General features: G+C 44.4%; 1 protein-coding gene across 1 annotated transcript; it reads left to right on the top strand.

The window, feature by feature from the left end:
- Positions 1–2,258: 2,258 nt before the first annotated feature.
- On the top strand, positions 2,259–16,413 carry pkp1a (plakophilin 1a; the record flags this gene model as incomplete). The annotated part of the gene is made up of 14 exons (XM_084479602.1): positions 2,259–2,580; positions 3,933–4,069; positions 8,179–8,364; positions 8,622–8,824; positions 8,987–9,128; positions 9,398–9,605; positions 9,889–10,057; positions 12,004–12,121; positions 12,612–12,779; positions 13,218–13,394; positions 13,798–13,951; positions 14,471–14,657; positions 15,457–15,541; positions 16,306–16,413. 14 exons carry the CDS (start codon positions 2,259–2,261, stop codon positions 16,378–16,380), a joined length of 2,331 nt encoding a protein of 776 aa, XP_084335728.1. The 3' UTR covers positions 16,381–16,413.
- Between the last annotated feature and the right edge of the window lie 296 nt (positions 16,414–16,709).

Here is a 16,709-nt window from a genome sequence, read left to right as displayed (position 1 = left end):
ATGTCAGTGTGTATTATATTGACATGGTACAACACAAATTGCTAGTAAAATTAAGGTGTAATTAAGCCTGAAATAAGTATGGGTAATTTGAGAAGCGGTAATATTCTGCCTGGAATAGACGGTATACATTAATTTGGCTACAAACTAGACTAAATTCAAAGGAAAATATAGATTTTTAACTTACTCCATTTGTTTCATAAAACATGGCACCCATAAGCATGCAAGCCATTTATGTAGTTCAATTTAAAGGTCACCAAAACAACCGAAAGGCAATGAACAATGACAAGCCAATGGCATGTGATTAATCATTAGTGATATAAAATCATAATTTATGTGGGTTCACAGCTTGGTTTACAACACTGTGTGGCCATGTCTGCACCAGTTACATTAACCTGTGGGTTTAATAATACCGCTGTAAAAAAAAAACAGGCTGGTTGTTTCAGTTACTTAAAAAAATATCTGTTTTAGCATACTGAATAATCATCAACGTATGAAAGCTGCTGGCAGTCACCCTACTATAAGTACAACACTGTTGCATTCGGTGGTCAGTTTTCCTCTAAGGTGAAAGGTCGAAAGCTATCCACAAAAGAACTCTCCTTATCTGTGGTAGAAAATATTCAGTAAAACTATGGTTACAACTTTTCTCTCCGAATTCTATCTCTCTTAAGGAGCAAGGAGCAGTTAAAGGGAGGGAATAATTTTGGTTGGTAATTTATAAAGGATTTTGTAAACAGAATGAGTAAAGGGTCTTACTAACACACACATAACACAACATTCACCCTTTATGTCTCATAGGAACCGGCTGTTGGTAAGAAAAACCCATATAGCACAAAATTACTTGTAACGTATCCGTAATATATCATATATAATTATATATAATTATTTGAAAGATGTCAAATGCATGAACATTATCAGGGTGTGACAATAAAAGTATAACTTTTACCCCTGTGGGGTTAACAAAACTCATTCAATGTGTTTATGGACCTCCTATTTCAAAATGCTGAAAACTGAACTATTTTAATGATTTTATCTTGGTCTGCAAACCTTTTTCCTTTATAAGTTGCTCACACTACAAAATGTGCACAGCACTTCCTTCAGCTCTCTCTCTCTCTCTCTCTCTCTCTCTCTCTCTCTCTCTCGCTCTCTCTCTCAAACACACACACGGCTCAATATGAATGGTATCTATATACTAGGACTGGATTGATTTGGCTCTCAAAACTCTGAAACCCAACCCAACGAGGTAGTTGGTAGTTGGGTTGAAATTGAATAATCAAGGTAGAAATTAAATCATCACAATAGTAATTCGTCACTGCACCAGTGCCCCGGGAAAGGGTGTGTTTTTGAAGTTGTTTGTACAAGTTTGCCAATATCAAAGAACGGGAGGGGTGGGGGGTTCAGAAGTTAACAGGTTCTGTTTGTTCATGACTCGAAAAACTGAAATTAGGCGAGTGGCAGTATGGGCTGATTAAACATTTACTTGTTCCCATCAGTTTTCCCTGATACAAAAAGTCCTCTCGTTGTATCTTATCTCAGTCATAAGCTTGTGTATTGTATTGACAAAGCTCCATTGTAGGCCTGTGACAGAGATAGGCCTATATCACTCATGCAAACGCAAATGTTTGCCATGCACTATGTCTGGATGCAAGCATGCTCCAATGCCTATCAGGAAATCACACCAGCAGGCCAACATGTAGTAGACTTATGAATGCCATGCACGCCTTTTTATTGACTTGGTGTAGTTCTGAATCAGGGTGTGGTGGGAAAATATCTGCAGCAGATACCATGGTCATACAAATCTTCTGGTTAGACATAACCAATTTCCCCATGTGAATTATGCTCTATTTAGACTTTGTCTGCAATCTTCCACTTTTAATTATCCAAAATAATTTGTTATGTTGACGTTGGCCTCCGACCACTCGTGCCTAGTCTTGCTGGCTGCCCAAAAGACAATACTTGAGTCAAGGCGTCTGGTATGGGAGGCCCGAGAAGGGAGTTAACACGTTTAGAGACGAATGCTGTTTCATCCGTTGCTTGGCAGTTAACTGGGACTGTAGCATATGTCATAGCCTGTTTAAACCTGTGTTACAGTTGTTTAGTTTTTATAGTTTTATCACGTAATACTCTTTTCGGTAGGCTACTGTACGAGCAGCGAAGTGTGCGTCCACTGTCTGGTCCGCCCGCGGCCCTCTTGTCATTCTGCACCTGCATGTGAACACTCCCACCCCGGCGGGGCGCGGTTCACAGGGCGGGTCTGCTCCATGCTGCTGAGAGAAAACTATTTGGCGTTACCTTTGTGGTCGCTGCATTGCCTCGAAGCACATATCGTTTACTTCACTTGGAATCATTCTTTTACATCATATACATCTTGGATTTCCACTCATACAGGAGCAAAAACAATGGCGGATCCGTTACGTTCGGCGACGGCCAACGTGAACATCGACGACACGTCGCTGGCGGTGCCGACGGATAACAAGCTGCGGACCGGTCAGCAGACCGGGCAGCAGCGGGTCCTGGATCAGGTTCACACTATCAAGAGGAGCAAGTCGAAACAAGGGAAGAGCGGGACGGGGTCTCCAACAAGTATGAACTAAGATTATATACAAATATTACATAATTCCTTTGAGCTATTATTGGTCTAAACATCCTATAGCCTACGTAATACTTAATGCTTTTTATTATTAAAAAATAATAATAATAATAATTATAATAATAATTATAATTATAATAATTATAGCCAAACCGCAACAAGTAAAGAATTTTATTAGTTACACGTTTTATTTTTGCCAAACTTTGTTGGCTGGATTTTGGAGTGCTCGTCTACCGTAATTTACACCTATTTAAAAGTTAGATTTAATTGTTATGTATAGGACCTGTCTCCTGTGAAGCCAAACATGTATTATTGGGGTGATCCTTTCCCCCTTTCCCTGCTGACACAAGAAGATAACATGACTCAAATGTGCATATCACCAAATGTGCGAGAATTGGCCTATTTCTTTCTATACATTCCTGGTGAATCGACCCTTTTAATTCAGTTAATTTAAGGGAAGGATGGTCCCCTGCATGGTGTGATGTGGCCCTCTATCAGTCTGATAATAGTTTTTTTGATAATCATTTTTGCAACCATGACAACATCACCTTTGTGTGCTGATTGATGTTATTTTTGGCAAACCAACAGCCTCTGATTATGGTATTAAAGTTCCTGGGTGACGTCATGTCTGTTTCCCTGTTCCGACCAACTGCTTTTACACACAGAGATTTTTGCGTTTGACATGGTACAAAAGAGTCTTGATTTTTAAGCTTGGCCACCCATTTATAACAAATGATATGTCTATGCTCTGCTTCCTATTGTTTTACTAGTAGGCCTACTTTACATTGTGACTTATTACTAACCACAGTGTTTGACAATGTTTGACAAAAACAACTTGACAAAAGATCTTCTTTCAACTGGAGGCCTTATCTATAGTTTCAAGTATTCCCAGTACAAAAACTGTAGTAATAATAATGGTAATGTGTGTTGTTCCTCTTCTCCACAGTTAATCATTCTTTCACGCAGTCAGATGGAACACATTGAGCAAAATACAGTGATCTGTGTCGGTCTTCAGTCGGTCTGACTAGATCACACCCCTCTCTTCCCTCCAATCTTCTGCACACACTTCACATATTTATGGTTACAATCGTGTAGTGGCTATGGCACGTAGAGAAGCACACCTCAACTGGAATGTTCTGAGTTCAATCCCCATCATCCCACCTCCTTGATGCTTAACATGCTCCTGAAATAAAATATAATCCTGCCACTGATCCTGTGTCATAGTTTTAGTCGTGGTGTTACAGTTATCACTACATGTTATCGTCATTTTTTAACAGTCCCATTTCTCGACCGCTCCATTCACACTGCCTCCCATCCACTCTCTCCTTCCCCCTCTGCACCCCAGGTCCTGAAAGTTCCCAGTACTCAGTCTTCTCCGAGTTTGGATCTTTCAAGTTTTCCCCGGCGTCCACCACCACTAATGGCCTCTTGAACCGCAGTAGCACCGTGCATGTCAAGTCTGGCGGTGGCTACAGCAAATCGGTAACTACCATCTCCTTTTACTCTCAGCTACTTTCTACTACAGCACAGAAATGAATACCGCGCGCAATCTAACAGAACCCAAGGTGTAGCGGGCCTCACACAGGTTTACACCACTCGCCTTTACCACAACACGTTTTCTATCAATACAACACACGGTACAACACAACACATCTAATGCAACACCCTTTTTTCACACAACACGCACATGAACGCCACTCACATTCTCCCACCGCAAATGTTTCAACAGGGCACCCGTTTTAACAAGACACATGTCCGGTTCGTCACCACACCTATTTGAATGTATAAATAGATAGACAGACAGGCAGAGACGCAGACAGACAGACAGATAGACAGACGGATGGATGCAGTAAATAGAAAGAGAAAGGGGTAGTACTAGTGTCACTGGGCGTACCAGGGGGCCTACTTGTGTGTCCGCCGTAACGTGAGGGTTTGTGTGTGTGCAGCAGCCATTCAGTATGGCTTCCCCTGCCAGAGCGCTGTGACCTGGATCAGGTGACGGCAGGGTGAAGTGGTGGCTTTATTGTGTTCGAGAAACAGAAGGCCCATCTGATCCCATGGGGGGGGAAACCACGGCTCACCCTGAGTTCAACGGTCCGATTGTATCCACGGCTTGGTTCTGGGGGGTTGGCTCAAAGCTTGTTTTGGATGTTTTAGACGTGGGCAAAACCTGCGTTTTAGGATTGTTGAACAGATGAATTTAGTACCCTGTTCCTCGCTGAGCTGTTGGTGTGTATTGTGTTGCTAATGTCTGCTGTCATGGGTAGTCATCAGCTAGAGTGAGATAGAGACAAGGTCACCGTAAAGGCAACACATGAGGTTATAGGATTATCCAAATTCCAAGAGTTTTCAAAATATTTTCAATGTGTGTGTCCATGTTCATGTGTGTGAGTGCGTGCGTGCGTGCGTGTGTGTGTGTGTGTGTGTGTGTGTGTGTGTGTGTGTGTGTGTGTGTGTGTGATATGCAGGGTAGGGCTGTGACCCTATGTGTGATCATCTGACAGAGAGTTATTACATTTCCCAGAAGTACCATACATATTAATCATAATTCATCACCACTGTCCCAAATGCATCTCTGTCCACTTATCTACTTCTTATGACACTCAATGGGTTTGATACATAAGTGCTGTGTTAATATACACATAATGAGTATCTATGAATCTCTTGCAATTTGGACACTGATAAGACAAACACTAGACTATTCAGAGCACTGATACATTGATCTGGGACACGTGTTTCCTGCAAGTTTGCATCGAAACAAGTTTTCCTGTCTCGGTTGCCTTCTTGCTTGAGGGTTCTGCTTACCCTCTCTCTCTTTAGTCATGGTTTGACGATAAAGCTTTTCAGGTTTGAATGAAAAAAAAAAGCAAATGGCTGCTTCCACCAAGGAATAAAAAGAAAGTACACAGCATTAAACACAAATATGTCACATATGTCACAAAACCTGTGACATATGCGTCATCTACAAACGTACAATGTGGTTATATACAGATATGTCTGCGCATATCTGTTTAGTCTTCTCTATATTCACGTTGTGTGTCCATACATGCGCGTGCGTGCACGTATCTGTGTGTGAGTGCGCACACTTGCCCAAGCATGCGTAGACGCTGTACCTGCTTACCTGTCAAATGTTATGATATACTGTGAGAATACTCTTCCATCTTTAGTTGAGGACTTTATTGAGCATGTTCAACCACAATTGGGAGATAGAAAAAATACATGCTTTTTGAAGTACGTACAAGCGTAGTACTGAGTTACCAGAAAGCTGGTCTTTGGTTGTCAGTGTTTGTTTTTGTTGTGCTTCCTTGTCAAGACAGATCTCCGTGATCTGTATCTCTATCCTCACTATTTTCATTGAAAACAGCGAGAATAGTTTTACACACAGCGTTTTCCCACATCATCACACACACACAAACACACACACACACACACTCACACTCACTCACTCACTCACTCACACACACACACACACACACACACACACACACACACACAGACTTTTTTCTGAAGGTTTTATGAAGTTACATGATTGTTGTCAGTATTTGGCTGACTGGTTTTACCGGTACACTGACGTGTCCCAACACAAACAGAGCTGCTCTAATAAGGAACTCCTGCAGCGTGTGTGTGTGTGTGTGTGTGTGTGTGTCAGAAATATTCTTTCTCATTTTAGCTTATTTTTTAAGCTACAGGCAGTAATTGTAAGGCATTGAGTTACCTTGTGGAGTCGAGGCTGTCTGGTTCAGTCAATCAAAGAAAAACACGATTTTGGAAGAGAATTTGCTCTCAAGGCTCACTAGTAGTGGAATCCAGCGGCCTACTCAAACCCCTTACTGGGACCTCAGGGGCCTCATTTATAAAACTCTGCGTAAAACCCTCCCTAAAACATTGCATACGCCCAAACCTCAAAATGTGCGTACGCACAAAAATATTCAGATTTATAAAACTGTGCGGCACACACCTGTACGCACTCTTCTCGTTATAAATACCAACTTGCGTTGAATTTGGCGTGCGTGCACGAGCGCCATGCTCCTTCGTCCCATAATAGTACTTATAAGGTCAATGCTAATTGATCAATGAATATTCCTAGTATATAATGAGCCTTTGCTGACCTATCATTACACGGGAACACACGCGTGCATTACACACGCTCGCGTCTCATACCCCTCGCTAAATTCTCGAGCAATTCCAAAGCTGCCATATTTTAGCCCGTTAGAAGAGGCCAACAGGAGCATTATTTATTGGCCTTGTGCCAATATGATAATTAATTACTATGTCCTATAGGCTAATTTAATGTAGGCCTACATATATATGTATCAGGAAAATGAATACAACTTAAGTGATACAGTTGGTCTGGCCGAGGATTGTGATTTGAAAGGGTTGTAGTGTGTTGAACATAATATTGCCTTAATTCATATTTCATAATGGGTGCTTTTTATAAAATTAATAAATAAATCCGAAGTCATAGTATGTGGTGCGCAATGTGCGTTGGGTATCGGGAGACATAGACATCTTATATCAGATGTCTATGTCGGGAGGTAGCATGTTCTTCTTCTTTTGGCGTTATTGGCGGATTGCAAACCGATATGGTGCATTACCGCCACCAACTTTCTGTTGTCGTCTCCGGAGATCACTGTTTGAAAAACTTTGTGGGACCTTTACTCCAGGGTGAAAGGATGCGTAGAACTGCGCACTCTTTTCCGCAAGGAATTTTTCTATAAATCACGACGTTGGCGGTGAAAGATGCGTACGTACATTTCATCCCTGTTTCCGCAAAATTTTCGTGTGCAGCGACCTTTATAAATGAGGCCCCTGGTCGGTTAACACCTCAGCGCTGGTCAAGAAGGCCCAGCAGCGACTACACTTCCTGAAGGTGCTCAGGAAGGAGCAAGTAAACATGCAGCTGAGACTGCAGAGGGTGGCAAACATCACACAAAAAATCATTGGCTGCCCTCTGCCTTCCTTAAGCACCATCTACAACTCCCGCTGTCTCAGAAGGGCCAGAAACATCCTGGAAGACACCAACCACCCCGGGTGCCATCTCTTCAACCTGCTGCCCTCTGGCAGGCGCTTCAGGGCCACACGGGCCAGAACAAATAGACTCAGGGACAGCTTCTTTCCCAAAGCTGTCACCATACTGAACTCAAATTTGCACTAATATATACTGCACTGACATATTTGCACTGATCACTACACCACCAGACATAACCTACCTCTACCGTTCAATACGCTGCTAGCCACTCTTTGACTCAAGTCTGTGCTCAAATTTTTCTGTTGGGGTTTATTTATTTACTTTTTATTGTGTATTCATATTTATACTGTATAGTCTTTTATATTGTGCTAACTATGTGTGCACTTTTAAGGAGCTGCTTTCTCAATTTCATTCAGTGTATAATGACAATAAAAGCTTTCTATTCTATTCTCTATTCTATTCTCTAGTCATAATATTACATCACCGTAAACTAACCTTGACCCTAACTTCCTGCTCTGAGAGGAGATGATATAACAACACGCCATTCATTAACCATCAAAGGTTAACAATGTAATCAATCAAACATTGTCTACTAACCCCCCCTCCCCCTTTCTATTCACAGGTAAAGGAGCAGAAAACTCGCTCTTTGTCAACTAAAACAAGTGGAAGTAGACATGTCAGCACCTCCAGCCAATGGGAGAAGCAGTTCACCCCTTCCGCCTATGCACAGCCGCCCAATGGGCTGAAGCTGAGCCGCAGTACCCCGGCTCTAGACCCTCCCGTCACTGCCGTCCCCGGATCCCAGATGGTAACGCCTGTCATGCACTTTCAATGATGTTGTTTCAATTAATAATGTAGCATTACAAATTCTTGTTTTTACAATATTAATATGCTTTTTGTCAATAATGAGAGAAACAAAAGTCTGTATATTTTTTTGTAATTGCGTGTTTTTAGTTTATTGTTGTTTTGTAACCCCTGCTTTTCTATGACACAATTGAAAGGAAAAACTCGAATCTTTTTTTTAACTGCTTTAATTTCTTTCTCTCCCTCGCTCCCTCTCCCCAGCGAGCCACAGGCCAGACGCTGCAGAGCAGCAACAGGCAGTCTCGGAGCCAGAGCAACAGAGTCAGCATGCACTCGGTAACCACCAGCAACCAGCAGACGACCAACAGCATAACCCGCCTGGGCCGTATGTCCTCCTTGCACAGCGGGAGCGGCAGCAAGGTCTCCCTGACCAAGGCGGGCAAGACGGAACAGGAGCAGAGTGTGTGAGTCTGCCACTCTCATCCTACCCTTCACAGAGCAGACTGTGGTTCTCAGCGAGGCTCAGTGTGTTCCGGTGCTCCTGTTCTTAGGAAGGCTGTGTTTGTGTGTGTGTGCGTGTGTGTGTGTGTGTGTGCGCGTGTGTGTGTGTGTGTGTCTGTCTTCAGGCACAACGAAGAGATCAACATGGCCAACCTGACGCTGAAGGAGGCGGTGGACTTCCTGTCCACCGCCGACGAGAACCTGCAGCAGTGCGGCGCCTCCTTCATCCAGCATTGCACCTTCAGCGAGGAGGGCCCCAAGCAGGAGGTCCGCACAACCAGCATGACGTTTCACACACATATATATCCTCACATGTTTGCCCAATGAGGAAGCTTCCGTCTTGCACTGTAAAACAAGCAGGGCTCGGCATGTCCGTACACAGGAGGTTTTATGCAGGCCACTGCTTTGTTGTGTGACGGACATGCATGTTTGCATAAATCCCTCTCTCGCTCTCTCCATTTCTCTCTCGCTCTTTCCCTTTCTCTCTGACTCTCTTTCTCCTGGTGTGCATGTATAAATGTCTATGTGTTCCCTAGGTGCTGGCCCTGGGGGGCATCCCTCCGCTGGTGGCCCTGCTGCGGAGCCCCAACCCCGACGTGTGCCAGAGTGCCTCGGCGGCCCTCAGGAACCTGGTGTTCAAGGATCAGGACAACAAGCAGGAAGTGAAGCAGGTGGGGGGCATCGCCAACGCCCTGGAACTCCTGAAGGAGACCAACTCCACCGAAACCCAGAGGCAGATCACCGGTAACACAGATCCCCCCCCCTCCCTCTTCCCAGGGCCCGGAAAATAGACAAAGATATTCTAGACAAAAATGTGAATGAAAGTGTGTCTAGTCTTTCTGGTTTTGTTTCAAAATATTCTTTAAGCCCCATCGACAGCAGTCTCACCTGTAGGCATCCTTTTGCAAGATGCCTAATCCCTTACCTGCTCTTTAACGATGTGCGTCAAATATAAAAATTCCCCCCAAACCCAGACAGTCTAACCCTGAGCGATTCAAACCCGACCCGTCTGCCTCTCTGTGGGTAGGCCTGCTATGGAACCTGTCCTCAGACGATGGGCTGAAGATGGAGCTGATCGACTCCGCCCTGCCCGTGCTCACCAACAGCGTGGTGGTCCCCTTCACCTGCTGGTCAGACACCAGCGTCAACAACAACGTGCACCCTGATGTCTTCTTCAGTGCCACGGGCTGCCTGCGGTAACGACCTCTGCATCTTTCTATCCAGCCTGACTGTCTATGTCTGTCTTTCTGTCTGTATATCTCTGTCCAGCGGCTGTCTGCCTGTCAATCGGTTGAATGTGGCCGTTATAAAGTTATTAGAATAGCGATGTCCAATCAAGTTACAGTTTTGAGAAAACAAATAGTGTGCCCCTCAGCCCTCCCCCTCCCTACTTTCTTTGCAACTCACCCACCCTCAGAAAGCAAGGCTCTCTGTACAAAGGTTTTACTTGAGAGTAGGGCTGCAACAACAAATCGATAAAATCGATAAAAATCGATTACTAAAAGCGTTGGCAACGAATTTAGTCATCGATTCGTTGAGTTGCGCGATTATTAATACTATTATTAATAATAATAATAGTCAGTCAAAAACAGTCGGTTCCAAGTAGAGGTTCCAAATACTATTATTCTTATTATTATTATTATTATTAATAATAATAGTCACTCGTAGGCGCAGAACTATTTACGGAAGCCGACGCCGACAGGTCCATGCTTCATGCGCGCCCACAGCGAGCCTTCCGTGTGCTATAGTATGAGCGACCACTGCTTGTATTTTGGATATGAAACATGGCGGAGGCGGAGGAAACGGTTCGACCGAAATCTTCCAAAGTGTGGGAGCAATTTACAATGCATAAAGCTAAAAAGTGTGTTAGTTGCAATCTTTGCAAAAGCGAAATGGCGTGGTACGGAAGCACCACGGTGATGTCATCCGTGACGAGAAGGGGGCTCGACAGCAGGGTTAAGTCAATACAAGATCTCACATTTATTCAGTTTTCAAGTAAGGACATGCAACATTCCCAAAGTATACTACTCCGTATCCGTGATCCGACTCTGTAACTACGGAGACCCCTCGAGCATTTGCAGTTCTCCGATCATATATGTTGGTGTTTTATTGGTCCTTAATATGGAAAGTAAACAATGTACAAGTAAATAAGGTGCAAAGTCAAACCAGGAAATGTGATTCCGGAAATGATTTTGTTAGAGGACCTACATACATACATACATACATACATGTAGACATATAGCATAAATAGACAGACATGTGGGCATACAGTAAAACATAGAGCATCAACAGACAAACATGAAACTTATATATGATATTATATACATGATATACATATGATATACATAAATGTATATCATACAGTTATGTTTTAAGATTTTTTTTTATCATTTAATATTACTTTTAATAGCTCAGGGACGTTGGAGCAATAACCTGTTGTTTTTACACTTCAGTCTGCACTGTGAATTTGAAGTAATGTTCAGTTTTTGAATAAAGATGTGGAAATGACAAATGTTTATTTTTTTTATCAGATTCATCGATTAATCAAAAAAATAATCAACCGATTAATCGATTATTAAAATAATCGTTAGTTGCAGCCCTACTTGAGATTTCTCTACTCTAAGTCTGAATAATTAACCTTGATTCTGGTCGCTTTTCAGTGAGTGTCTACTTGACAGAAAGTGTTTTAGAGCGCAACTCAAACTAATGCATGCAACTTTTAAAGGTTGTGTCTCCCTACTTATCTGCCAGTGGATTGGTTGGTTGGCCGTCTGCTGTTTTCGTAGATGGTTTGATCAGTTCCTCAGCCAGCTGGAACGCTCTCTTCCATTTCTTGCCTTTGATTTCTAATTGATTTGTCCTGGAGAGAGACACTTCATTCCTGAGCCCTTTGTTGCTTTATGTGCCCATGATGTGGGCTTGCACGACAACTAGTGCACTGAACAATCAGTAGGGGTCATAAAAAATGAAGTTGATTTATACCGCGATACAATTGAAGCTGTCGATGCTTGTTGCATTTCTATGTTGTCACAAAATGGGTCTACTGGGGTGTGTGTGTGTGTGTGTGTGTGTGTGTGTGTGTGTGTGTGTGTGTGTGTGTGTGTGTGTGTGTGTGCACGTGCATAATTGTGTGTGTTTCTAGGAACCTGAGCTGTGCCAAGGAGAATCAGAGACAGACCATGCGAGAATGCGATGGCCTCATCGACGCCCTCATGAGCTACGTCCAGTCCTGTGTGGCGGAGGACAACCCTGATGACAAGGTAACCACCGCTCCCCCCCCCCACCACCTCCCTGGTCTAGCGGTGAGTCAAACACAGACCCCACTGGTGACGGTGTTTGACTCAACCCCACTGTCCTCTAAGTAATCAGTAGGAATTTCGAGGACTCTGGGATGAATATCATCCCTGTTATTGATTAAAGAAAATGTACTGTAAGTTGCTTTGGATAAAAGCATCTGCTAACTCTCGTCAAAGTTAAAAGATGAGATAAGATAACTTTATATCTATCCTTGGAAGGAAATTCAGGATACACCTCGGGCCTAATCAGCACACAGTGTTTTCACCATCTGGGCACAACATCCCATATTATCAGCTCTGGCTTCTTTGACTGATTACAGTGTGTCAGTGTGATATTTTGTTGCGTATCTCCAGTGCTATTCATCCTTTCGTCATCTGTTACACGTGTGTGTGTGTGTGTGTGTGTGTGTGTGTGTGTGTGTGTGTGTGTGTTTGTCTCTCTCTCCCCCTGCAGTCGGTGGAGAACTGCGTGTGTATTCTCCACAACCTGACCTACCAGCTGGAGACCGAGTCCCCGGAGTGCTTCTCCAAGTTCAGCCCCCCCCCCAGCCCCTCAGCCCCCGGGCCCAAGGACAGCTCCAGCGTGGGCTGCTTCAGCGCCAAGAGCAGCAAGCTGAAAGAGGTAAGCGGGCATGGACTCTGAACACACACAGAACATACACACAGGACACACACTCACGCACGCACACACGCACGTACACACGCACACACACTCACTCACTCACTCACTCACTCACTCAGACACACACACACATACACACGCACACGCACACGCGCGTACAACCACACACACACAACCACACACATACAACCACACACACACATCGACTATGTGGGTCTAGGCTTTGAGACCAGACCATGTCCTATATTGTGAGTCAGTGGATCCCCAAAAATATTTTTTTCCTGACTTCTTTTCTATAGAGATTTTAGAGACTGTTTGGGCATCTGCTTCTTTGCACATTACACGTTCATCCTCTTAACTTATTCCGGTAGTGTCAACATTGCATGTGGCTACAAGTCATTCTACACATCACCTCTTGCTGGTGTTTTTTCCTTTCAGAACCGGTTCGATATGAACAAGAGCATGAAGGATGACAGCATGCCGTCTGGAGCCGACTGGCTGTGCCACCCCAAGGCCATGATGGCCTACCTGACTCTACTGGGCACGTCCCAGAAGGACTCCACCCAGGAGGCCTGCATCGGTGCCCTGCAGAACCTCACCGCCAAAAAGGGTCCGGTGAGAGAGACGGCGAGATAGGGGGGGGGGGGGGGGGGGAATAGACAAGGAGACGGAGAGAGGCACACACACAGAGACTTGGAGATAGAGAAAGATGAAGAGGAGAGATAGAGGGGGGCGAGAGATGGGAGCGACAGAGACAGAGAGACACGCAGGACAAGAGAGAGAGAGGAAGAAGGAGATAGATGTGAGGGACAATGGAAGGGGGAGAGAATTATGATTACACAAATAAGTAGGACCACAAGAAAGTAGCAACAGTTATACCAAGCATTAAGACCTCCCCTCCATTCCTCCTTAGTATGTAATTGGTCATGTGCAGCCCATCAGGTTTCCATGTGCGTCTTCCCCCCCGCTCGCTCCATGTGGTAAATCCTAAGCAAAGCCCCCCACCCGTCTCCCTCAGGCCTCCAGTGCAATAAGCCAGGTCCTGGTCCAGAAGCTGGGAGCCATACAGACCGTCGCCCCACTGCTCCGCTCCGAGAACCACACCCTGCAGAAGACCGCCATGTGCCTGATGGGCAACATGTCCCGCTCCACCAGCATCCAGTCCTCCATAGGTATTTACATTACCATTTACATTACACTAAGGGCATTTAGCAGAGGCTTTAATCCAAAGCGACTGACAATAAGTACATTTGTCAGAAGAAAGAGAAACAACGTATTGCTGTCAGTACAGTAAAGATTCACCTTCCAGATCGGAAGGTGGACCGGCACCCCCCCCCTCCATTAATACGTCTCAATCGATCGCATTCGAGCCACTTTGTAGTTACCTCACGTATATATTGTGTACTGTATTGACATTTATTTTTACATACGCATATTCTTCCATATTTCACATTTTTGTATTGTTTTGCCTTTTGTTGGATTGCCTGATATTATTTTTACCTCATTCATTTATAATCAAAAATGTTTTTAAGTGTAGCAACGGAATCGTTACGGTAACAGAAACAATCACCTTCAGGATGGACCTGAATCTCTGAATGGGGATCTCTGAACACCCATTGGTCCAGATACCAACAGTCCCCTCCCCCACAGCGGGTCCATTTCAACACTGCGATGCGTTGTTTCTCTTGCAGCTAAGCAGGTGCTCCCCGACCTCACCGGCCTCCTGTCCTCCGGTACGGCTGGGATGGGCAATAATGACAACACCATAGCAACCGCCTGCAACAACATCCGCTCCCTGCTATCGGCCGACAGCGACGTCAGCAAGAAGATACTGTCCCCCGAGCTGGTGACCTCTCTGGCTGACCTCAGCGAGAACGAGTAAGACTTTACAGTCATGCACCCAAGGTGTTGTCCACGTTGCTCTCCTACGGCTAAATAGTACTGTTATTACTATTTAGTTATTGCGTACATTTATTTTATACATAAAACGACTAACCCTGAATTATTTTAGTGACATGCCGTCATAGCAGCAGAAAGGTTAAATGTGGGCGTGGTGAGGAAAGAGAGAGAGCACAAGAGCAGACGGGAGCAAGATTTTGAACATAAATACCTGAACAAAAATGTTCCCTACCACTCTGCTCCCTCCCTCCCTACATTCTTCTCCGCTGTGTCATCATTTGATCGACAGGCAAGATGGATTCACTGAACAATTCAGGGAAGGGATACACTGATTGGTTTAAAAGGAACTTGGAGGCCTTCTAAATCAAAATGGTATCATACAGACCATTGTCTGTAGGCACAGTCAACTAGAAACAGATATTCTCACAGCGTATTCCCCACATTAACAGCTGACATGGGATTTCAACCACAAATCAACCTCAAATAATAGCTCTTAAACCTTACCTCCAGCACCTTCTTAGGGAGCAGGTTGGGGTTTGGTGTCTAGCTTATGGAAGCCTATGTTGAGTGTGGGGAAATTGGGGGTTCAACCCAGAACGCTCCATTACCCCGGGGCTGGCCTGCAGCCCATATAGTTTGTATTCTGAGCTCTGAGTTCCTGATGGGGCTTGTTGCTGTACGCTCATTATAACATTAAACACATGTACGTCATACAGATGGAAGTGATGAGAGTTTTTTTTTTGCAAGATATGAACCAGGCCTGACCTCTCCTCATTAGGTCCTTTCCCAAAGGAAGCAAGGCAGCCTCACTGCTCCTCTACAGCCTGTGGAATGAGAAGAGTCTGCAGGGGGCCCTAAAAAAGGTAGACACGCACACACACACACACACACACACACACACACGCACACACACACACACACACACACACACACACACACACACACACACACACACACACACACACACACACACACACACACACACACATAGCACACACTCACACTTTTCTTCAACTGTGGTAATGGATGAGCATGTCCACGCACGCAAACTGAATCATTTGCTTTTGTGGCTTCTCCTTCCGAGAGACAACACTTTCACCTTTCCGGCTCCGCCCAAGCGGTCCGCCCTGAGCCTCTATTTGAAAGCCGTCACACAGGAATCCTGGGAAACTCGTTTCTTACAGCTTGGCTCCTGAAAAGTCTAAACAAACACAGTTATCCTTGTTACTGAGGAGTACAAACTAATTCAAAATCATTGTCTACACAGCCTGCACCAGATGGAACTGGACCGGTTAGACAGTGGTCAATCGGTCAGCTTTCAGATACAAGGGACTTTGTTTACGACTTCCTTGAGTTCAGCCCAATAGCCCAACAATAATACATTTTATTTGAATAATGCTTTCCAAGATCCTCAAGGATACTTTGAGGATACAGTACAAACAAGGAAACCAGAGAAGATACAATCACATAATCAGCCTACATCCGTAATGTGTGCCAGAAATGGCCTACATTAACATGGGACATACAAGGGTGTGTCGAGGAGTAGTGGGGGGATGCTTGTTGGTGTCTTGCAGATTTAAATTGAATATGTTAATAACAACTTATTTTATGCCTTATGGATCCACAGTTGAGCCTGGGAAAATCCCTGTTCATGAATGATGTCACCGCAGCCGCCCGCAAGTCAGTACAGGTTGTGGAATAAGCCCACTCGCCCACTCAAGGAGATACCAAAGTAGGCTCCTATTTTTGTTCCGTTTATTCATTAGAAATGCATTTGTGCAGAGAGCTGTATGTATCTATGCATTGTGTTGGATACACATCACGCTTTTGCTTTATGGTCTTACGATGTCTCTCCTTCCCTCTCTGTCTTGTGTGTGTGTGTGTGTGTGTGTGTGTGTGTGTGCCTGCAGATTCAGCTTGCAAGTTTATACACCACACCCTTGCCATGAGGGGAACTGGAAACCAGTCTTCATATTACAGCTTTTGCTACACAGTTGTTGATTTTTGAAAGTGCCTAACAATTATCTGCTT

This window comes from Micromesistius poutassou (assembly GCF_964030765.1).
Source record: "Micromesistius poutassou genome assembly, chromosome: 15".
Lineage (NCBI taxonomy): Eukaryota > Metazoa > Chordata > Actinopteri > Gadiformes > Gadidae > Micromesistius > Micromesistius poutassou.
This window is presented reverse-complemented; position numbering and strand designations above follow the sequence as displayed.